At 38.8% G+C, this 25,476-nt stretch overlaps 1 protein-coding gene across 2 annotated transcripts in view; it reads right to left on the bottom strand.

The window, feature by feature from the left end:
* Positions 1-3,346: 3,346 nt before the first annotated feature.
* FSTL5 (follistatin like 5) overlaps positions 3,347-25,476 on the bottom strand; it is a 561,350-nt gene continuing 539,220 nt past the window's right edge. For both annotated transcript variants that reach the window (XM_054031073.1, XM_054031074.1), the window contains one exon: positions 3,347-5,850. In XM_054031073.1, the coding sequence (XP_053887048.1) occupies positions 5,148-5,850 (703 nt within the window). In that variant the 3' untranslated portion in view covers positions 3,347-5,147. The remainder of the gene's footprint in view (positions 5,851-25,476) is intronic.

Raw genomic sequence — 25,476 nt, 5'->3', positions numbered from 1 at the left:
AGGAGGGGGAATGTGGGGTGCTCAGGGGAGGGGGCGGAGACTTTGGGGAAGGGTTTGGAATGGGGACAGGGAAGGGGTGGAGTTGGGCGGGGCCGGGGGTGGGGAAAGGGGTGGGACCGGGGGAGGGGAAGGGGCGGAGTTGGGGCGGGGCCGGGGCCCCATGGAGTGTCCTCTTTTTTCAATGTTCAAATATGGTAACCCTATTCATACATGAAGACAACTTTCAGACACTGCATTTGGTGCAGAATACAAGTATCGACTCACATAGCTGTTTCTCTTCAGACCATTGTTCAATATGTGCTCTAAGTTCCAATATATTTCTGGGTGCAGTTCAAGCTCTTGGTTTTGATATATAAATTCTCAGCAGGTTGGGGCTGGTCACGTCAGATACCACCATTGTCTTCGTGTAATGCATTGGCAGTTAAGATTAGCTGAGGCGCGCAAGGAATTTACTTCCACAAATATGATCAAGCAAGGTCACAGTTTGTTGACCTTCAGAACATGCAATAAAACTCAGTTGTTTTCACACATTCCTCCCCCCTCCCCGGGAATGGGCTGAATGATTGCAAGCCTAAAGGTAAATAGTGGAAGTATTCCTGGATGGTGGAATTGGTGCACATTTATGGCTAATTTACAACTAACGTGTATTTTTAGGAGCTTCTGAAATATTGATTAAGGTGATTATCCTTACCCAAAATACCATGAGAGGTGAAAGGTTAAACATCACAAGTAGAAATGAAAAAGGATGGAATGGTTAACACTAGTAGATGATGTAGGACGTGTATGAATAATTGGCAGCCCTTATTCAAAAGTTAGCAGGATACCTTTACTGCCAATTAAAATAAATGACCCAAATTAAGCTGGCATTGCTAACTCAGTTACAAGCCTAGTCAGGGCACCCAAGTATATTGTGTTAAGTGGGCAAGAGGATTTAATAATTATACTTTGACATTTATACAACATTCTTCATTTATAAGTCTCCTGAATAACTTGCAAATATATTTAAGAATAATTTCATTCATCACTTAAATCCCTGGGTGGAAAATAACAGCTGCTTAACAGCACACTGCAAACTACACCCATTTAAACTTAAAAGTATAGAAAAAATCTGCATCTAATTTAAACAGAAAGGTAATATATAGCAAGGCAGAATATAATTATCCTATCTGGGGTACAGCCAAGACTCAAGACTTAAAAAAACAAATAGTGCTATGAGATTTTAAAAGCTACAAATATGCAGGGTCTCACCCAGCTCTCACCCAGCAAACAATCCCTCCAGTAAAAGCCACCTACCACCATGTTAATTCCACTGCCATCCACATCACTTACAATAGCAATAATATTTTCTTTAGCAGTCTCCCATCTATAACTTGTTAAGCCAGATGATTCTTAACATTTTCTTTCTTAGTTGACAAGATCACCTCTGAGATGGCATTGCTAAAGGCAAACCCCAATGATTATAATGTTCATCCTATACTTTAAAAATCATTATGAGCACTAATGTTTTTAAATGTGTCTGTAATTGTATGAACAACAAATAATGCTTGAATTTTTGATGGGATGGGAGATTTTCAGACATTTGCAAATGTGTTTTTGGGCCAATATACTCTTTTTTGCCATATGTCTGCACATTGGAAATAACTTGTTTGCAGCAGATATAATTAAACATGTTAAAGTAGGTGTTTTGAGCTTAGTTTACCTATTTCTGTGGGAGGATTAATTGGTGATTAATTGACACTTAGGAAACTGAGCAGTCTGTTGAAAAAATGTAACTGAAGGAAATGTGTATGTGTTGGAAGATACAACCATCAGATTTCTGAGTGGATACCTCCACTTGTTTATAAAAGGAAACAGCAGTGGCCTCCCACCTTCCCTCCCCTGCATCCATTGATGTAGTTACTCAACACAAGACAGATAGATCATATTTCAACTGATTATTGGTATGGAAGAAGTTATTAAAAAGTAAGTGCTCCAGAGCGCCGCATCCACCATCCTTCCCTTCTCCTATCAAACTGATGGAAAATTTAACATGATTTCCTTGCCTCAGGTGGAGTTCATTCTTCTCTCTGGGTACTGCTAAATCAGCCCTGCCAGAACTTTGTCTCATAAAAGTACAGGATTCTTTTGGAATAATTCAGGTTGGAACACATGGGAAGCTAAGGATTTTCAAAGCAATTCCCAGTGGAGGTCTCCATTCTACCCCATGTTCGTCAAATTACACATTTTAATGCTGTGCTGTCCTTTCAATATACTCAGTTTTCAGAAATAAACTTTTCCAGCAAATTATATTTGCTGTAAATTTGATGCCATGTGGTTTTTGACTCCTTTCTGTGTTATCACTAGGTTTCTCAATTTGTATCTATGAGCAGACCCTAAAAGTTTATCACAGGTTACTGAGAAAAATCTGAACATTTACCACAGGACTTTTTGCATTTTTGTGGGAGGCCCTGGCTAAAATATAGTCATAGAACATTATTAGCCTATATTTTAAGAGATAGGGTTGATTGGGTCTTTGTTAATAACAACAATCAATAAAGAAAGGATCTGAAACTGCCTACTGTATCTTGCATATGCACATCAAGGTGGAATTTTGGTTTCATCAAAGTAATAGGAGTTTTGCTATTGACTTCAATGGAGGCAGAACTTCACCCCAGATGCAGGGAAGCTGGAAGGACGTTTTAAAATCAGCAACTGGAAACCAACCAAATTGTGGGCTTTTGTGACAGCACAATGGGAGAACAAAGTAGGCAAACAACTGCTCCAACTACCTTATCCAAGTATACTTACAATAGTGGATTTTAAACTAGAATTTAGCAAGTTACTGGGCCAGATTTGATGCTCAAATAAATTACTGTAGTTTCATTGAAGCCAATTGAGTTCTTCCAGTTTACATGAGCAGAAAATTTGGCCCACTATGTTAATTGAAGTTTAACATATTTAATTTACAACTTAAAGTGCCATCTACTACCAAATATTTTTGAATACTTAAAGAAATTTACTTTGACCAAACTGGTAATTGACTATTTTATTTATACTTCAATGAGACAGTGGGGCTAACACACAATGTGGAACAGCTTCTCAAAGGATCCTTTACTGTTGGAGACATAATCACACTATGCTTTATAGATAAATAGAAGTTGTGAGTCTTTCTGTGTAAAAGCAAATGTAAAGTTTCTCCAAACAAAAAACATATGCTGCATATATCGTTCATGATATGCAGTAGGTGATGAAAGACAGATGAGCCTCTTCTCCCTTGGCCTTCAAATAAAAAGCAGTGTTATATGTTCCTCAGGTTACTACAATACAATATAATGATGGTCGTATTGCAACATTCACTGAAGTCAAGAACGTTTAAAATTTAAGGGGTTTATTCTCCTTTTGTCAAGCATTTTCTACATACAGAACATCCACATGGTGTAAGTTACAGAAGAAAAATGCATAAGTGACAGACTACTGTAAATAATTGAGTAACAGTTTACATGGCTCTCATTCACAATGGGAAAAATTGTTAAAAAAGGAAAACAGATTTAGTAGCTAGAAATGTAAGCAGATTTTTATTTTAATTAAATCTACCTGCCAGGAAGTTTCCTCAAGCTAAAGAGAGATCTACTGTATCACACAGCACAGGATGCTAAATACACACACAATTACAATGCTAGAAAATTTCAGGTTTCTAAGTGATTTTACACAATCTAAACTGGAGCAAAATTTTACTTAGAAAATATTTTTTTCTAATTGCTTTAGTAAACAGAGGACAGTTTAAAAGCTCATAAGTATTCCTTAGGAAAATTAAAAATAAATAAAAATTACCCGAAAATATTTATGTCATTACTGTAAGTCCAGATAGATGTTTTACTGCTGGCTTCGATTAGTCACATGTTTGTTTTTTTCTGATTCTATGTGCTAACATTGTTCTAAATTTAAGAACCTCATCATTCTCATTTACATGCGCAAGCTCAGTTCAAATTTATTGTAACGGTTAGTTAAACTAAAAAAAAAAAATACAAGGGATTTTTTTTTTTCAATAATCCAATTAGAGATTTGGTGCAGAAAATCTACTGAGCAAATGGAAAAGGTTATGAAATACTTGTACATGACATTATGCACAAGCAAAAACTCTATCCACTGGTTGTAGTCTTAAATCCAGTTCTGAGTTTTATGTTAAATTCTTCAAAATGCATGTATCAAAATTATTTTTAAAAATAATTTTCTTGCCAGGACCAGTGAAGCTTCATATCATTTTAACAAAGTGTGATTTATACTAAGCAGATACACATCATGTTTCTCTTTAGTAGACCTGAAACTCCCTGTTGATACAACCCTGTGATAGCAAAGTAACTTGACGCTTATATCTGTTACAAAAAAGGTAAAACTTCTGCTATCAACTGAAATTATCTCAACTAAAACTCACAATAAAAATAAATTTCTCAAACTGCACTGATCAAAAAACAGAGTACAGAAAAAATGGCAAATATAATTTGCCATTTTTTTCCTTAACGTGCTCCACAACCTGATGGAGACTAAAAACTTGAGATACTAAATGCTTCTTTTTAATGACACAAAATCCTGTAGCCACACTGGGAATAAATTATATAATTTCTACTCTTCCTTTTCCTTGTGAGACATTCCCTTCAAGGCACAAAAAGATTAAACAGTGGACAGGACAGAACATTTCAGTTTAAGAAGTTTAAGGTTGCACAAACACTTCTTATTTTTTGTTGGAAGAAAACCAAACTGGAATTTAAATATATTTCAGTATGCCACTTACAAATGCAATGGGTCATATTAAGTCATTTGAAACTCCCTGAAGTGTAGGTTTGTTTTTTTACTACTTTAAAATATTGTATCATCATTTCATAATTAAGCTTTAGAATTGCTCTCATTATTAAGGTGTATCATAAATTTCAATATTGATTTTAATCAACCAATGTATCCTCAGATGGTCATTAGTAATAAGTCCCTTTGATGAGTAATCACAGTTTTAATAATTTGCTATGTCAAAGTTAATATCAAATTGTATCTGAACCAAACAAATGACAGATACAGAAGGGTCTACATTTCAAAGGAAAACAATCTAAATTTAAAGAATGGAGTTAAGTGCAATGTACTGTAGAACTATTCATTCGGTAATTATCTAATATGATTCCTTATGCTTCTCCAACCCAAATTACTGTGTTGCTTCTCTCAACTTCAGTGATTTCACAATTTAACTTATTGAGTCTTCCATCCAGGATAAACAGGGATTCCCTGGCAGGTGTCATAAGGTACTGGCCAAAGAGACCACTGTCCTTGATTAGCCGGTTCTTACTGTTCCATGGCCATTCTTCTGTCTTGACAGGCTCTTTAAGGCTCTTTACCATTTTAACTTTGCCAGAGGAGAGCTCTACAAAGAGCACATCAGTTTGTGTGCTGGAACTAGCATAGATGTTGTACTGATGGGCTTCAGTAAATGATGGCTGAAAAGCAACATCAGATATGTGCAAGTTAGTGTGAATATCAAATGCATCCTGTACTTCTCCTCTGATTGTAATGGACTGGACCCTCATGAGACCTTTCACATCATCAGTGCTGACAAGGTAGTGCCCATCTGGAGAGATATATGGCGTGCCTGTCACATCACCATTGTATCCAATCACAGAATCAGTGACACTGTCCACAATAAGCTGTGGTGGAATAGCCCCAGTTGTATCAGGCTTGCAGCAGATAAAATAATATCCTCCAAGGTGTGTATAAGCCAGAGACTGAGGAATACAATTATACTCCTTTAAACTAATTGTCTTGATGTATGACATAGTTTCAAGATCCATTTTCTGGAGCACAGGCTCATCTTTGTGAAGAATAAATCCAAACCTAAGAGGAAAAAGCACAACATCAAAGAAAGAAAGCCCATAGTCTAATTATGTACAAATGAGCAATATATGCAAGCAAAGTAGAGGAGTTAAGATGTATAACAATATGTTCTTACATATCTCAATTTCAAATGTTTCAAACCGTAAGCTGCTTATAAACATCTATGTTTTCTTGGCTTCTTTGCAATTATAATTCAGAATTTGTAAACTAAAATATTTTAAAACCATAGATCTAGTTAATTGGAAGAGCATAATTTGTTTTTTTACAAAGGATCAGAGATAAACATTATTCCGGATGTTTCTAAATCTATTGCCATTTTGTATATTCAGTTATAAAATCAAGTAACTTTTACCAAAACCAGAAGGGATAAAAAGCTTGAATATCAAGATGCAGTACATCCCACATATTTTAAGTCACTTCATTTAGTTCTCATATTTTGTTGAGAACATCAGATTAATCCATCTGAATTGCTACTCAGATAATAATCCAAATCCTTCTAATTTAATTAATCTGAAATAAATATCAAATAAGGATTTAGGTTTATGTCTTTCAACCACAAGGACCTCCTTTATAAAATTTTTAAACATCCCTTTGTAAATCACAGAATTTCCCTTGAAAATGAGTTGTACAATTAAACCTTAAAATCCCTAAGTTTTATATTGATAAAAATTTTAATGTAAACTGCATAGTAGTTGTCTAACTATCTGCATATTGTCCCACAAAGGAGCATTTCTGGTCCCAATAATTATTGCATTGCACTCACACAAAAACCTTAAACATTTTCTAAAGCTTAGGAAGTGCACAGTACTCTTCCCTTCAAGATAAGAGCATCCGTAGTATTTTTTCTTAATAGGTGCTTCATCTCAATACACGTCTCAAACTTTAACTGACCCCTGGGTCCTGAGAGCTAGGTTTTCTTGCTGCTGTGTGCTAATATATCTGGAAAGCCTGACAATCTGAGCCAATGGGTTAATAGGATTCACAGCAAATAAGGATGACAGTGATGCTGGGACAGAAAATTGGAATGGATTGACTGAACAAGATTAGGCTCATATTGTGTTTTGGAAAGTCTGATTTTGGATGCCTTTTCTTTTAGCTTTGACCCTGACTAAAATACCCTCCCACACTCTTCTCATGAAGCCTACTGAGACTCCGGATGCATGATATTTTGTTGCTGAAGGTGCAAAATACAGTATTCACACTTCTGCAGTAAGAGCAATGTAATTTAGCTAATGCTACACACATCGTGAAATGGCAAATGAACACGTTTGTCAGACATTTAAAACAATATTGGGCACTATTACATACCGAATTTCTATTTGTAACATGAGGTCACTTATCAAGCAACAATATGAAATCTTAAAATTACATAGCCCACCTCAATGCACATATTAATGCACATATCAACATACTGCATACAAATGCAGAGAGGTAGCATGATTTAATAAAGGTGACTAGAAAAAAGTAAATAATAACTAAATCCTGATGTCCTTTACGTAATGGCCTCCACTGAGAGTTATCTTTGGGGATTAATCCCTGCACCTCCAGCGCTAACCGTAAAGGAGAATTAATTGGTAGCTACAGCGGACTCATACTCTCCATGAATCAACTGGAATAACACACATTTAACAATGGTTTATACTTACCTATTACTCAATCTTTTCCCATGCAAACCATTCAACTGGATTTTTATATGGAAAAGCAATGACTGGGCAAGATAACATCTTCAATTCTGAAGCAAAACTCCCCTTTGGCTTCATCTTTAATACCAAATTCCTCCCTCTTCCCTCAAAAAAATTGTCACATTAAGATTGCTAAGTCAAGCATTCAAAAGTCAGTAAATACAAATCAAACATGGTTTGTCCCACAACATTAGCTCAGCTTAACAACACAGCCTTTGTACTATATGGTGTGCATTAATAAAAACAAAAATTACATTTAACAAGGAAAACAGGATTTGAAACCACCACGTATTTGTAACACAGCTGAGTTAACATTGTGGGAGAAAATCTTAACCTTTGGCATTTCTTGACTTTTGAGATGAGTGAATACAATTGATGGTTTAAAAAAAAATCAGATGTTTTAATTTAAATCAGATCTTTTATAAATTAAAGACATTTTTATTTTAAAAATAAACTTGTTTAAAATTAAATTTAAGATTATAACAATGTATGTTAAGGCCTAAACCTACTACAATTTATTTGTTGACCTGTGGCCATGATCCTGAAGAGGTTCTGAGGCAAACTTAATGTATACATTGTTTGCAAAATTACTTTTATGAGTCAAGCTAATATAGCTAAAGTGCAAGCAGAAAACACACAGTATAAATGTTAACATTATTAATGTTAAGGTAAGTTTGGCAATAAAGCTGAGACCTAGCGATGTCTATTAGTAGTTATATTTTTGTTAGCAGAAATAGCATAGGAGTTAGCATAATTATATTTAGCAATATGTGCATTGTGATAAACGTGTAAACTGCAAAAGTACCAGTACAACTTTTGAAATAATGGAATTTTAGGGACTTTGTAACAGGAGCTAATCACATTGATGTATTAAAACTATTAGGAAATGTACTGATGCAAATAGCTTATGTTAAGAGCTGAAACATTAATTATGGTCATTCAGGATAGCATGCACAGGCAAGGAGCTAAAATTTAACAAGTTATCATCCTGGACATGTGTGGGTGTTCAGGGTATAAAAGCTAATACATTTATATTCACAAGTGGGTTCAACAAAATAACAAGAGCAGGCAGCGGGCCAAATCCTCACTTCCACTTACAATGTGCTCCACTTATTGTTCTTTCCATCTTCCTTTCTAATGGTCTCCATAAGATTGAGCAATAGAGGGGGACATTGTGTTATCTTTACTTTTCTTTATTATAATTTTCTATGATTTCAGTTATATTTATCTCCAATACCTAAACTCAATGTCTGTGTGTGCACCCACCAATCTCATACTTAATACAAATTCTTACGTAGTGACTGAAGAAAAGAATCTGTTATTAGTGACCTGTGAAATTTCCACTCTAAAGTTATAAAAGGCTACAATTAAAACATTTACATAAATAAATATGCTGGAAGAATGAGCCCTCCTCTGGTTGCCCCCATCTCAGAAGAGATATATTAGAATTGGAAAATGTGCAGAGAAGGGCAACAAAAATGATTTTGGGTTAGGAAATGAGACTGGGACTGTTCAGCTTAGAAAACAGATGACTAAGGAGAGATATGATAGAGGTTTATATAATCACAAATGGTGTTAAGATAGTGAATGAGGCAGTGTTATTTGCATAACCCAGAACTAGGGGTCACCCAATGAAATTAAAAGGCAACAGGTTTAAAACAAACAAAAGGAAGTACTTCTTCAGTCAACCTGTGAAACATTGCCAGGGAATGTTGTAAAGGCCAAAAGTATAACTGGGTTTGAGAAAGAATTAGATAAGTTCATGGAAGACAGGTACATCAATGGCTATTATCATAAAATGGTTAGTATGTTACAGATAGAGGTAAGTAAAATATTTTTTTAAAGAAATAGAGTATCTGCATCATATTTGAAGAAAATAATATTTATAACCATTAAAATGAATCTAACCCTGTTCCTTAGAACATAATGACTATCCAAAGCAGCAAGTTGGTAAGTTTTCATCAAGTTACTGGGGAAAAAAGAAGTTAAAGAAAAGAATACCTATAATAAGTAACTGATTAGGCAGGGCTGGCCTTACCATGAGGTGAACTGAGGCGGACGCCTCAGGTGTTAGACTGTGGGAGGGTGCCACTAGGACCCAGAGTGTAGAAAATTATGTCTGTTCCTGGTGCATATGTATTCTCTCTGCTCTAGATGCACAGAGATGGTGGAGTGCTGTGCTGGAGGAAGGAGGGCACAAGAGACATAACAGGCAGGCAAGAGAAAAGGTGAGAGGGAATAACAGAAAGCAGCAGGAGCTGCAGGGAGAGAGAGGAGGAGGAGGAGCCTCTTATATACCTCTCTAGCACCCCCAGGAGCCTGGACTGATTAACAACAGCATCTCAGGGAACTTCCTCTTTCCTGCTGCTTCCCTGAACCCACTTGAGGAGAACAGGCAGTCAACTGAAGTAATAGGAGCCAGTTAGGCCCTTAATACACTGATATCTTCCCTCACTCAGGCCCTGCTACCAGCCTGCTTATGTGTCCCCTTCAATTGAGTGTTGAGAGTCACTATAGCTGACACAGAACAGCAGTCATGAGTGAAAGAAGAAAATGCCCTTTTGGGCAGCATTCAGAAAAAGAAAGCAAGCAAAGGAAGCTTTTCTATCTAATCAGGAAGGCGCTCTCCTGAGATACATAGACACAAATGTTCACGGTGAGCCTCACCCCAGTGAGGATGTGAGTGGGAGGAGATGCCTGATCTTCCAGTTGTCAGATTGCAGGTGACCTGGCAGCTACTGCAGCATCCATATCTCCACCTCAAATGGATGTAACCATGCACATTCCTGAAGAAAAGTGTAGATCAGAGAAGAGTGTGGTGGAGGCGCAAGAAACAGCTGCTGCTGAGTTTAGTTCCTTAAGTCTAGATGATCCCGGACTGTGGACCCTTGAGCAGTAGGCTAGGGGACTTCCTGGGCCACAGCAAGTGAAAAACTTCATGTTCCTCAAAGACAATAAAAATAAACATTTCCATCCAACACATTACTGGTGTGAAATCCCCAATGGTGACAAAGTGGAGAGGCCAGGGCTTATGTACTCAAAAACCCAGAATGCTGCATACTGTTTTTGTTGCAAACTCTTCCAGTCTAATGTTCCAGACACATTGGGTTCTACAGGAACTAACGACTGGAAAAATCTGGCTAGAAATCTGGCATGCCATGTGAAGGTAGCAAATCACCAGAGAGTATTCCATAAGTGGAAAGAGCTTGAGATGAGACTAAGGTTAAAGGCCACCATAGATGATGAGCATCAAGAGAAGATTGCATCAGAGTCTCTTTACTGACAAAATGTTCTGAAAAGGCTCATTGCCATTGTGAGAATGCTTGCTACCCAAAACCTAGCAGTGCATGGCAGTTCAGATCAGCTGTATGTGCCAAACAATGGAATCTTCCTTAAATTGTGGAGCTGATAGCTGAGTTTGATGCTGTACTCCAGGAGCATCTAAGAAGAGTCATCACCCAAGAAATGTACACACACCACTACCTTGGGAAAACAATTCAAAATGAGATCATACAGTTACTGGCAACAAAAGTCAAACAGAAGATTGTGGCAGCAAGATATTACTCTGTTATTCTGGACTGCACACCTGACATCAGCCATATGGAACAAATGACTTTAATGGTGCATTTTGTAACAACAACAGCACCTAGTGAAAATGTCCCTGCAATGGTGACTGTCAGAGAGCATTTTCTAGATTTTATAGACATTGATGATACTACAGGAGCTGGTATGACAAATGTGCTTCTTAAAAAGCTGGAAGATACGGGAATTGCAATAGCTGACATGAGAGGTCAGGGCTACGATAATGATGCCAACATGGGAGGAAAGAACAGAGTAGTGCAGACATGGATGCGAGAGTTAAACCCTCAAGCTTTTTTTGTCCCATGCAATTCTCATTCATTTAACTTGGTGTTCAGTGATGCAGCACCAGCTTCTAGTGAGGCTGCTGAATTTTTTAATGTAATTCAAAGCATCTATGTATTTTTCTCTGCATCAACTCATTGATGGCACATTTTGAAGCAACGTTTGGGAACATCCTCTCTGACACTGAAACCACTGAGTGCCACATGATGGGAAAGTGGAGTGGAGGTGATAAAGCCTATCAAACACCAAATTGGGAAGATAGATGATGCCATAGTTCCCACTATGGAGGATAATGCTATGAGAGGAACTATTTGTGGGAGAACAGTGGCAGAGGGAAATGGAATCACCAGAAACATACATAACTTCAAATTTCTGTGTGGCTTAGTGTTGTGGCATGATATATTGTTTGAAATGAATGTTGTAAGCAAGAGACTCCAAGGTGTTGACCTTGATATATCTGGAGCAATGGAACAACTGGACAAAGCAAAGTCATACCTACAGTCTTACCAGTCAGAGGAGGGATTTCAAAACGTTCTGAAGAGTGCACAGAAGTTGGCTGAGGAACTTCACACTGAAGCTATTTTCCCACCCATTCAAGAATACAAGAGTCACCGAAGAAGACGACATTTTGATTATGAGGCACAGGATAATCCCATAAGAGACCCCAAACAACAAATCAAGGTTGAATTCTTTAACCAGGTGTTAGATTGTGCAATGCAGTCAGTTGAAGAACGTTTCATGCAGCTCAAGGAACACAGCAGTGTATTTGGGATGTTGTATGATATTCCAAAACTCCTCACTATACCTACATCAGCAATGCAGGGCACTAGAGACAGTGTTGACACATGAGGACATGCGCGATATTGACGCAAGTGATTTAGGTGATGAACTGAAAGTCCTTTCAAGATACATTTCAGAAGGATCAACTCCAAAGGCTGATCTGGAATATATGTGCACAAATTAGATGACCACCCTCTTTCCAAATGCTTTTGTTGCTCTGCGCATACTTCTAACACTTCCTGTAACAGTTGCCAGTGGAGAACGCAGCTTTTCCAAGCTGAAGTTAATAAAAACACATCTATGCTCCACAATGGCACCGGAGAGGCTGGTCAGCCTTGCAACCATCTCAATAGAGCATGAGCTGGCCCAGACTGTGGACCTTCAGGAAGCAGTTCAAATCTTTGCAACCAAGAAGGCACCACTTTGATTATTCAAACAGATAAAAATGCCAGTGTTTATTCTGCAGACAAGAAAAGTTACATTTGCTGTTCAGGCATTTGAAAGTTAAGTGTTTCTTAAAAATTTTTAACAAGGCATTTTAAGTTGTTAGTTCTCCTTTATTGGGGTAGGTAGCATAGCAGTACCATGAGAGGAGTAGAACAGGAAGAAGGCAGAACTCAGACCTTTCAAAGTTTTGGCCCCAAGCAAGGAGGCATGGGGGCGTCATTTGAGCTCCCTGCCTCAGGTGCCAAAATGGTGTGGGCCGGCCCTGTGATTAGGACTAGCAACATGTTATCAAAGTTGTTATTCATTGACTTATTTTTACTGAGCTAATCATATAGGGACAAACTTTTAAACACTTCAGCATTAGAGTTGGACAGACTCAGAAATACTCAGTCAGCTCAGCAATACAGTTGAACAGAAGCAGCAGACTGGAAAGTTTGGGAGGGAGTAGCTGCTAATCCTGTGCTTAGAGATAAGAACTCAATGAATTGTATTTTGGGTACATTTGTTTGTCTCTGTGAGGGCTGAGTGGCAGTAGTTGTAGGCCTCTTAGCAAGCCAGGTGAGAGAGATCAGTTTGTTCACACCTACATGAGGACTGTGCAGCTGAGACTCCATGTTTGAGGTTTTTGAGGCTCTGTCTACACTGCAGCTGGGAGGTATGACTTGGGCAAGCTCAGCTCAATGTAGCACACTAAAAAGAGCAGTGTGGATGTTGCAGCACTGGTGGTGATTGGGGCTAGCCACCTGACCCTGGACCCAGAGGGACCAGCAGGCTTGGATTTGGACAGCTAGCCCAAGCTGCCACCCGTGCCACAATGTCCATGCTGCTATCTGTAGTGCACTACCTTGAGCTGAGCTAGCATGAGTCTATCAGGACTGGGAATCACACCTCCCATTTGCACTGTATTCACACCCCAAGTGGTTAATCCCTCTCTGTCTTGTCAGCAATAGGTTAAACAATGGAATTTAGTATATAAGCCTGTTGCCAGGATAACTCCTGAGCTGGTGAACAGGGGCAGCAAGCAAAGGAGTTTGGTTCCTTTCTGTTCAGGTAGAGCTTTACACTAGGTGGGAGATATGGAGGATGATAGAACAACCAATATGCCTGCCTTGAGTGTAGTATGTTTTCCTTTGTGCTGGTAGACAGAAAAGATTTCTGGTGCAGAAAGTGTAAGTTAGTGTCTATCCTGAATGAGAAGATATATGGTCTGGAAGAGCAAGGTTCAACATTGCGTAGCATGTGAGGAAACAAAGACGTTTTGGACAATCAGATTCAGAAATCATTGACATAGATGCCACAAGGAGAAGGACCAACAATAAAAGAATTGGTGAGAATAGAAACTGAAGAAACAGACTGGTTAGTTGTGACCAACAGGTGGAAGAGAATCAGGAGACATTCAATCCAGCTAAAAGTACAGACTCATTCTCCGATACTCATAAGTAGACTACCAAGGAACTGGTCTCTGGGAGGCAGAAGAGAAAGCTACAGGATACACCTGATGGATATCTTTGCCATATGAACCAAGCAGCTATCAAGAAAGATTCTTCAGACATCCTAAGCATGCGTCTAACAAAGTGGGTATTCACCCACGAAAGCTTATGCTCCAATACGTCTCTTAGTCTATAAGGTGCCACAGGACTCTTTGTTGCTTTTTACATATCCAGACTAACACGGCTACTCCTCTGATATCAGGTATCATGGAAGGGAGCTGAAGAAGGGGAAAGTCCAAATGATATTCTTGGCTGTGTGAACAGTGTGAAGCTGAAGGTTTTGGTTTCGTGGAACACTGGGCCATATTTCATTGGGAAAGTGGCCTGTATAAACAGAACAGCTGACATCTCAAAAGTAGCGGAGGCTAATCTTCTCCACCCGAGTGATAGAAGTGCATTAAACTAACAACGGGAGAGAGGTATGGAGGCAAATTTGGTACAAAATCAACTCGGCATATTGTTAACAAATTTAAACAATGTGAGAAACAATGTAAAGATATAATTAGCATTACTGAAACTTGGTGGGACAATTCACATGATTGGAATGTTAAAAATTACTGGTTATAATCTGTTTAGGATAGAGAGAATTGGTTAAAGATGTGACAACACTATTAAAGATACCATTGCCTCTTTTACAGCTATTGATGACGCAGAATGTATATATATGAATGTGCTCACAAACAATGCCTAGGAGCAGGTACTTGTGGAGGTCTGTTACAGACCATAAAATCACAACGAGAACAGAATGAGTAACTCCTTAAGCATCTGCCTGTAACATGTGGAAAGAAAAAAAAATGTATGTCAATTGGGGGAGTCATGCTAAAGCTATCATGCAGCCAGTAGTAAAAACACCAATAAAGTTCCTAAAGATTACAGAGGATAATGTTCTAACACAAAAAAGTATTGCATCCACCACAAGGTAACTATTTTGGACCTCATTATGATGGTCATTAAGCACTGAACTGAAAGTTGGTGATTGTCTAGAGACCTGATTTGGAGCTGATTCTATTCAATATGGGCAAACAAGAGGACAGTCACAACCAGTAATACTTGGTGCTTCAAAAGGACTAATTTCCTAAAGCTGAGGCAAATTATGAGCAAAATTGTTTGTGAGGAAAAAGTTAGACAGAAAAATGTGAGTGAAAATTGGGAATTCTTTAAGAAAAATGTATTAGATGGCCAAAAAGCCAAGATTCCAAAAAATTAAGAGAAAAGACAAAGTTGGCTAAATGCCCATCTTTGTTCAGTGGTAAAGTGAAGGCAGAAATTAGAAATAAAATAGAAACAGATAAATGAGAAAAAAGAAACATACAACAAGCAATATAAATTAGATGTTATCAAGTGTAGAACATTGATAAGTGAGGCTAAAGACATCAGGGAAAAAATCACGACTAAAAAAGATAAGGGGAAGGGTTTTTTTAAGTACATTAGTAACACAAACAATCCTGGCAATGATATAGGCCCATTACTAGGGGAGATGGTAAAAATATTATTAATGATGCAAAAAAGCAGCAGCATTCAATAAATACTTCTGTTCTGTATTTGGAAAGAAAATGATGAAGTACTTTCTAGTTCATTTGTAACTAAGGAGGATATTAATCAGCATCTACTAGTATCTAATGATGACAGGGCAGTCATACAGAGTGGTCTAGACCACTTGACAAGCTTGGTCCATTCATACAAAATGCTTTTTTATACTATCAAATGAAAAAGTATACATCTAGGAATAAGGAATACAGGCCACACCTACAGAACAGGCAACTATCTCCTGGAAAGCAGTGACTCTGAAAGTCAACCTAAGCTCCATTGACTCCAGCTCTGTTATTCACGTAGCTGGAGTAGCGTAACTTAGATTGACTTACCCCCATAGTGAACAAGCCACATTAGCTTTTAGTGCAATGCTATGTCAAAAAGAGCTAATATGATCCTTGGATGTATAGCAGAGGAATAGTGAGTAGGTGTGGGGAGGTTATTTTGCTTCTGTGTATAGCATTGGTGAGACTGATACTGGAATACTGTGTACAATTCTAGTGGACACATTTTTAAAAAGATTTTGAAAAATTAGAGAGGGTGCAGAAAAGAACAACAATAGTGACTTGAGGGCTGAACAAAATGCCATACAGGATGAGACTTAATTTGTTTAACTTATTGAAAAGATTGAGAAGTGACGTGACTAAAGTGTGTAAGTACTTTCACATGGAAAAAATACTAGGTACCAAAGGGCTCTTTAATTTAGTGAGAAAAGATATAACAAACAAACCAATGGCTGGAAACTGAAGCCAGACAAATTCAAATAAGAAATTAAAGGCATACATTTTAAAAAGTGAAGGTGACTAACCACTGGAACAAACTACCCATGGAAGAGGTGGATTCTCCATATCTTATTATCCTCAAACCAAGACTAGATGCCTTTCTGTAAGATCTTCAGCCAAACACAAGTTATGTTTTAGTCAAACACAAGATGTTAGGCTTTAGACTAGATTAAGTGGGTGAAATTTAATGGTCTCTGATATACAAGAAGGGCAGACTAAATGATACACAACTTTGCTTGATACTAATGATCATGAACTGAATAAAGTATCAGAGGGGTAGCCGTGTTAGTTTGGATCTGTAAAAAGCAACAGAGAGTCCTGTGGCACCTTTAAGACTAACAGATGTATTGGAGCATAAGCTTTCGTGGGTGAACGCCCAACTGGGCATTCACCCACGAAAGCTTGTGCTCCAATACATTTGTTAGTTTAAAGGTGCCACAAAACTGAATAGAGGCACTGGATTTATGGTGTATTACAATAATCTATAACCCACTCCCTCTCCCTGCCCCAGCTTCTTTAGCTTCTTCCCCCCCCACCCCACCCCTTTCCCTCCTATTACTGGAAAGGTATTAACAGGACACTTCATCTTGAATGGTCCCTTAAAATACTTATGCTAACCAATCTCTTCCACCTTGTATTTAGCTGTGACATTGTGAGTACTTTTCCCAGACCCGAAGACCACCTCTGTGTAAGCTGGAAATCTTCCCTCTCATCAACAGAAGTTGATCCAATAAGAGATATTACCTCACCCACCTTGTTTCTCTAATACCCTGGGACTATCACAACTATGATAACACTGCATAGATGATTTAATGTTTTTTTTCTGACAAACTATGAAACACACTGTTAGTCCTACTCTAAGGCCTGTCTACACAAGAAAATTGCATCAATTTAACAAAATTGCTTTAGAAACTGATTCAGTTAAATCAATACAACCTCCTTATTTAGGCACTCTTTATTTTGGTTTAAGAGTGTCTATACAAGGGGGTTGGATTGATTTAACTGAATCTGTTTCTTAACCAATTTCGTTAAATTGATGCCATTTTCCTGTGGAGTCAAAGGCTCAAGTAACACCAAATAGTCTGCTGGCAAGCCAGCTTATCTAGCAGCTAAAAAGTTGTAATTTAACTGATTTGTTGCAAAACCTTAAAATCACCAGGTAAAAAAAAATCAATGTAGGGAAAGAGGGAGGAAGAGAGTGACTTTAAAGAGCATTTTTAAAGGCTGCTTTTCTACTTATAACTGTTTTTTTAGAGAGAGTCTCTGAAATTGCGATGGGGATGGGTGTGTGTGTGTGTGTGTTCAGGGGATGGTTGTATGTGTGTGCAGGGGACGGCTGTGTGTGTGTGCGTGCTTGAAAGGAGGGTCTGCTAGTTAAGGCCCTGTACTGGGATTCAGATATCCAGTTTCAGTTCCTGGATCTGCCACAGACTGCTTGTACGACCTTGAAGAAGTTACTTAAGCTCTCTGTGCCTCAATTTCCATCTCTAAAACAGTGATACTATTACTTTCTTTCTGACATCCTTTGTCGTTTTCTTAGATTTCATACTCTGGGGAAAGACTCACTCTTACTTTCTGTGTACACAGCATGACAAGAAGGTGATCTCAATTGGGGCCTCCAGGTGCTACTGTAATAAAAATAAAAGGAAAAATAATGTACACCTCCATGCGCTGGAGGTAGGATGTATTGCCACTGCTCTCGCTTGGAGAGTCTGGTGGAAGAAAGCAGAATTAAATTATGGTTCAATCTCACAAGAGTCTCATCAACCAAGCTGCTGTGCAGATACATTAAATCAGCACATCTCAGTTTGGCCTGACAACTTATTCCTGGCCAGATCTTCCCTCATGTTGGCTGTGTTGATCCCCCAAAGTTCATAGACTCATAGACTTTAAGGTCAGAAGGGACCATTATGATCATCTGGTCTGACCCCCTGCATGCTGCAGGCCGCAAGACCCTTCCCTGGACTCTGCCGTTGAAGTCCCCAATCCTGTGTTTTAGTGACTTCAATCGGCTGAGACCCTCCTGCTAGTGATCCCTGCCCCATGCTGCGGAGGAAGGCGAAAAACCTCCAGAGGCTCAGCCAATCTACCCTGGAGGAAAATTCCTTCCCGACCCCAAATATGGCGATCAGTAATACCCCGAGCATATAGGCAAGAGTCTCTAGCCTGAGCCTTGTTGGCCATTATGCTATTCATGTACCATTGCTTGGTTTTCCTTGGCTACTATGTTTTACCATTAAACCATTCCCTCCATAAACTTATCCAACTTAATCTTAAAACCAGACAGGTCCGTCGCCCCCACCGTTTCCCTCGGAAGGCCGTTCCAATATTTCACCCCTCTGACGGTCAGAAACCTTCGTCTAATTTCAAGCCTGAACTTCCCCCCGGCCAGTTTATATCCATTCGTTCTCGTGTCCACATTAGTACTAAGCTGGAATAATTCCTCTCCCTCCCTTGTATTAACCCCTCTAATTCTTCAGTGGAGGGAAGATTGCAGCTGCTTTCTGCTACAAACCCTACGCAATAGACTTTTCCCTCTCAAAGGTCACATCCAAGGTCTGAACCAGCATAGACACTGGGTGGCTGATTCCAGCCCACTCTATTAAAGCACATATGGCTGGAATTTTAAAGGAGCTAGGCACCTTACTCATTTAGGTTCCTTTCAAAATGTAAGCCTATAAAGTAAGCATAAGATAGCATGCAGAAGTTCCTGTATTCATAGAAACCTTGGCTTTTCATGCCACATTTGGACCATTTTAAAAAGGAAGATTTTAGTTTTAAAATTAATCTCACACCATTTTTGGTCTATAGCTTTTATCATTTCCATACTCTGCTGATTTCACACAAGGGCATTTCAATTAACCTTTTCTAAATGAAAAAGAATGAATGACCAGTTTGGACAATCATTCTTCAAACTAAATGTCTCCTCCAGCCTAAAACCATGTCTTCTTGTAAGGCACTGATCTAGTAACTGGGGGGATGGGAGGGGGAGAGGAGGGGTTGGTATTTATAATTTTACATTTTAAAAGATTGTCAAAAGGAGCCCCAAGCCTGGGCTGCCCATTCTTTTGAGGGATATAAATCTAAATAAATAAATACTAATAAAATGCACCGTTGCTGACAGGTGTTTTTATGTTAATTAGCCATAAACATGTGGAAGCTCCTCAAGTAGCAGTGAATGGCTTGGGGGCCTAGCACTGGGATAGATATGGAAGCTTTTCTCTCAAGATTGCCAGTTGTATGTAGTTTTCAGAGTAGCAGCCGTGTTAGTCTGTATCCTCAAAAAGAACAGAAGTACTTGTGGCAGTGTTGTTATAGCTGTGTCAGCCCCTGAATATTAGAGAGACAAGATGGGTGAGGTAATATCTTTTATTGGACCAATAGCTTCTGTTGGTGAAAGAAACAAGCTTGAGGGCTTATCTACACTGGCACTTCACAGCGCTGCAACTTTCTCGCTCAGGGGTGTGAAAAAACAGTGCAGCACTGGTAGTTACCCACCTCATGGAGGTGGTTTTTTAGAACGCTGGGACAGCTCTCTCCCAGCGCTGCGCCGTGAGCACAAAAGCCATGAAAGGTGTGTCATGGGCGGTATTGATCATTTTAGCAGTGGGGATATGTCTGCAGGTTTTGCTTCTGTTGTTCTGGCAGAGTCTGGTGCCACTTTGAGTTGGTATATCCTGGTCTGTGGGGAGCTTGCTTCTGATGATGAGTTGGAAAGGCTGGGGCATTGTTCTAAGGACATAGGAGGGGGTTTAGGAAAGATTTATTTCAAGATGGGGTTCCATCAAGTATGTGTTGTAGTTTTTTGATATGGTTCCAGTGTGGGGTGGTAGGTGGCAATTTGGGGTGTGCAGTTGGAGGGCATTTATTTCTGTATTGAAGCAGGTTCTCTTGGGGTATTTGGATGGCCTGTTCCATAATGCAATCTACACTGGTGGAATGTCCTTGTTTGGTGAAGGTGGTTTTGAATGCGTTAAGGTGTATATTTCAAACTTTCTCCTCAGAGCATATTCTGTGGTATCTGAGTGCCTGACACCTCTATAATAATCAACACCCCCCACGACATACCTTTCAATATCCCTGGGTCCTACACATGCCATCACATCATGTATTGTACCTCACTGAGTGCATTTAATGTCCCAGTAACAACTATGTGAGTGAAACCAGACAATTACTGCATTCTTGAATAAACTCACACAGGAAAGTGATAAAAGACAAAAACACCATGTTAGCTGTAGCTCTTATCACAAAGTGATCACTCTTTATCTGATCTCTCAGTCTTCATCCTCAAAGGAAACCTGCACAAAACTTTCAAAAGGTGAGCCTGGGAGCTAAAATTCCTAACTTTGCTAGACACTAAAAATTATAGAGCAAATAGAGACACTAGATCTATGGCTTATTCCAATAATCTATAACCCACTAAAAATAAACCTCACCTCCCTTCTTCCCCCTCTCTCTCCCCCCCGCCCCCAATCACTGGAAGGATAATAACGGGCCACTTTACTTTGAATGGTCTCTTGAAATATTTGTTAACTACTTATGCTAAACAATCTTTTCCACCTTGTATTTATCTGTGACATTTTGAGTACATTTCCCAGACCTGAAGAAGAGCTCTATGTAAGCTCTAAAGCTTGTCCCGCTCACTAATGGAAATTTTCCAGTAAAATATAATACCTCGCCCATATTGTGTCTATGACACTGCCAGTTAGAATTTTGCCTAAATTAATAGCAAATTGATTAGGTTGGTGTTGGTCCTGCTTTGAGCAGGGGGTTGGACTAGATGACCTCCTGAGGTCTCTTCCAACCCTAATGTTCTATGAAATGACATTTCTGCCATCTCATGTCTTCTCAATGTCCTATATGAAATGAATGGTTTGTTATTTCAGTCCTGATTCCTAGTAGAATGATGTCCACTTCACAAAACTGGCTTTAAATAGACAGTCTGTTGACAGTCTCAGCAGATTGGTTAGTGATTGAATGGGCAGAGATTTCACTATCCACTTAGCTTTATATAAGGTTCTTTCTGATCTGTGTGTGGAAGTCTGTACTGCTACTCCCTATGCTTCACCTGCTGTGTGGATGCAGGAATTCAATCTCCATGACAAATTTCAAAAGCATTTAATTCTAAAATATTTTTGTTTTTAAAAAATATAGCCATGCATAATCATGCCAAGAAATTATGCCTGTGGCTTATGTGCTGTACAACTATTTTATGACTAGGCCTCCAGTAGAACAAGTGATACATCACAGAGCCTTCAGTTTTCCCAAATGATTCATAGGTAAGAAGTGGTGTGTTTAATGCAAAGTTTCCTCTCATACAAGTTGATATGCAGAGTCCTCCCATTGTTCATTAATCCCTGATTAATATTTACGAGTTCAACCCTCATGTCTCCTTCATGCAATAAAATCATGCACGGTATCAGGCAGCCTATATGGCATTTGTCAGAGCACGTACTGGGAACTCAAACAACTCAAGTCTGCAAGAATTAGTAGCAAAATTTATTTTTTTCAACCATTTACTTTACAATTAATGAAGGTGGGAAGCTGTAACCTGCAGGCACATCACTGTATTTAGAGTATTTGTCAGAGTTACAAAAGCTGTAGTCAGTTGTTTCTTTCTCCATTTATTCTGACTGTCTAATACAAATCTCAATCATCCTAGAGGTAAATAAATTTAGCCAAATTGTATTTTGTGACAAACAATCAAAAGAAGGTTTCAGAGTGGTAGTCATGTTAGTCTATATCAGCAAAAACAACAAGGCGTCCTTGTGGTACCATAGAGACTAACAAATTTATAGGCCACTTCCACCTTAATTGAATTGGCCTCATTAGCACTGATCCCCCACTTCGTAAGGCAACTCCCATCTTTTCATATATATACTGCTTACTGTATTTTTCACTCCATGCATCTGATGAAGTGGGTTTTAGCCCACGAAACCTTATGCCCAAATATATTTGTTAGTCTCTAAGGTACCACAAGGACGCCTCATTGTTTTTAATCAAAAGAAGAAATCTGAAGCAATAATACTTTGCTCTTCTATAGCACTTTCTAGCTGTGAGCCTAGAAGCACTTTACAAGCATGAATGAATTAAGCTTCATAATATCCACATTAAGTGCTCTGGGTAAGTACTATTATTTTAGTATCGACTTGGGTAAATTGAGGCAAGGAGAAGTTAAATGACCTCTCCAAAATGACACAGTGCAGGTGGGAAGACAATCCAGGAATCCTCACTCAGTGCCCTGCTCTACATTAGACCAGACTTCCCCCAGAAGTAAAGCACAACCAATACAGATATTTATTTATTTTTCTAATTCAAATGAAAGTAGCTGTATTAAAACATATAGTATCTTTAACAACTAAGTTAACAATATGTTCCAGCTGACTCCCTGTATGGTCTCAAAATCTATATCTGACATGAGACTTTTTTTTACTATGTTATGTGTTCCTTAATACTTAGCTGTGCTTATATTAATGTGTTTTGCCTCCTGTAAAGGAAAGATTGAGTAATGTTCACCATAAAATACAAAAGAAACAGCATTCCAGCTGAACTTCATATGAAAACTGAGGTGAAATATATCAGTTCTTAAACAGTAGTTACATTCATAGTTAGTAGAAAAAATGCACAGAGAAGTACAAATGAATACATTTATTATAGTTCTAAAGCTAGAGCTGGAACAGGTTCTGAATATCTCAAATGCTGGGACATAGGGGAAGAGCTCATCTGAGCCCTAGATTTATGGAACCAATAACCAATATATAAGCAAAACCAGAGAATGGGAAAAAACTACCAGCTTAGATCTCTACAGCATGTTTTCTCACATAAACACGCCCCCAACATGAAAGACTTCCACTACCTCCCTATATCCATTACAGCCACTGCAAACTAGTTGCCTTTCATTCAACACCCTTCATGGTCATGCCTTTAGCTACTTCTCAAAATTCTTCTCTCTAGTTTCTCCATTCCGCCAATAACAGCCTCTTCTCTCACTTCGAGGTTCTCTTACTTCATCAGCTTTGTGAAACATTTTATCTCTATTGTCTTCATCCAGTGAGTACCCACATAGTTTAGGTATGATCAATTTTCCACATTCTCTCATAGAATCAATGGAATTGCCATGGCAGGTTAGACTAGTGGTCTGTCTGATCCAGCATCCTGTCTGACAGTAGCCACTACCGGATAGCTAAGAAACCCTGCAGTAAGCAATTATGAAATAGCCCGCACCCAGGGAAAGTTTCTTCCCCAGCCCTTTTATTTAGAGTTGGCTTATGTCCTGAAGCATGGGGGTTTAATTCAGATTTCAAGGTATGTTTATTTTTAAATCCTAACAATGGTAATTCTGGATATTCACGTTACCTATATTACAATGACTCTATTGGTTTTTCAAGTTCTACATGCCTCTTTTTGTTTGTTGTCTCTACCTACGCTTGCATTGTTTTTCAATATTTTTTCATTGTTTTAACTGTTGTGGCCTGTGAGAAGAATGAATCATATGTTATACAAATATATTAGGTTGTAATATATATCCTCAAAAGGAATAGAACAGAAGTCTTTCACTGAGAAAATATCGTGTGAGAGTGCGGTATACAGATTCTGCTGCCACCATGGGATTTATATAGCTACCTCCTTTCCATTGCCTGAAACACTTACATAAGTGATTTGTCATTGTCTTTTAGAGCATGAGTAATTTTCACAACTGCTCCAACTCTAGTGCTACTGCAGAAAAAGAACCTGGTAATACCCACTGTTGGATATGCTTTATATAATACTCCTATTCAAATTCTACACCTGTGACATTTGGATTGGAGCACCCTCCCTGATGCTCTAGAGTAGACCAATAAGAGTAAAGATTCTCTTTTAGTGATGGAAGGAGTCCTCAGTTTGATTATTTTCTTTCTTTGTTATATGCATCTTTATTTCTACCCCTACTTTAAAAATGCTTTGAAGGTATTAGCACAGTTTAAAGTCTAGGTGACTCTATGGATAGATGAATCTGAAGTCCAGATGCTTATCTGAAATCTTATATGAACTACCAAGCCTCTTTAGCTTCCCCACCCATAGACTCATAGACTTTAAGGTCAGAAGGGACCATTACGATCATCTAGTCTGACCTCCTGCACAACGCAGGCCACAGATTCTCACCTACACACTCCTGAAACAAATCCCTAACCTATGCCTGAGTTATTGAAGTCCTCAAATACTGGTTTAAAGACCTCAAGGTGCAGAGAATCCTCCAGCAAGTGACCCGTGCCCCATGCTGCAGAGAAAGGCGAAAAATCTCCAGGGCCTCTGCCAATCTGCCCTGGAGGACAATTCCTTCCCGACCCCAAATATGGCGATCAGTTAAACCCTGAGCATGTGGGCAAGACTCACCAGCCAGCACTCAGGAAAGAATTCTCTGTAGTAACTCAGATCCCACCCCATCTAACATCCCATCACAGACCATTGGGAATATTTACCTGCTAATAATCAAAGATCAATTAATTGCCAAAATTAGGCTATCCATCATACCATCCCCTCCATAAACTTATCAAGCTTAGTCTTGAAGCCAGATATGTCTTTTGCCCCCCACTACTCCCCTTGGAAGGCTATTCCAGAACTTCACTCCTCTAATGGTTAGAAACCTTCGTCTAATTTCAAGTCTAAACTTCCTAATGTCCAGTTTATATCAATTTGTTCTTGTGTCCACATTGGTACTAAGCTTGAATAATTCCTCTCCCTCCCTGATATTTATCCCTCTGATATATTTATAAAGAGCACTCATATCTCCCCTCAGCCTTCTTTTGGTTAGGCTAAACAAGCCAAGCTCTTTGAGTCTCCTTTCATAAGACAGGTTTTCCATTCCTCGGATCATCCTAGTAGCCCTTCTCTGAACCTGTTCCAGTTTGAATTCATCCTTCTTAAACATGGGAGACCAGAACTGCACACAGTATTCCAGATGAGGTCTCACCAGTGCCTTGTAGAATGGTACTAACACCTCCTTATCTCTACTGGAAATACCTCTCATGATGCATCCCAAGACCACATTAGCATTTTTCAAGGCCATATCAC

Source organism: Malaclemys terrapin, chromosome 5 (genome assembly GCF_027887155.1).
Source record: "Malaclemys terrapin pileata isolate rMalTer1 chromosome 5, rMalTer1.hap1, whole genome shotgun sequence".
NCBI classification, from domain to species: domain Eukaryota; kingdom Metazoa; phylum Chordata; order Testudines; family Emydidae; genus Malaclemys; species Malaclemys terrapin.
This window is presented reverse-complemented; position numbering and strand designations above follow the sequence as displayed.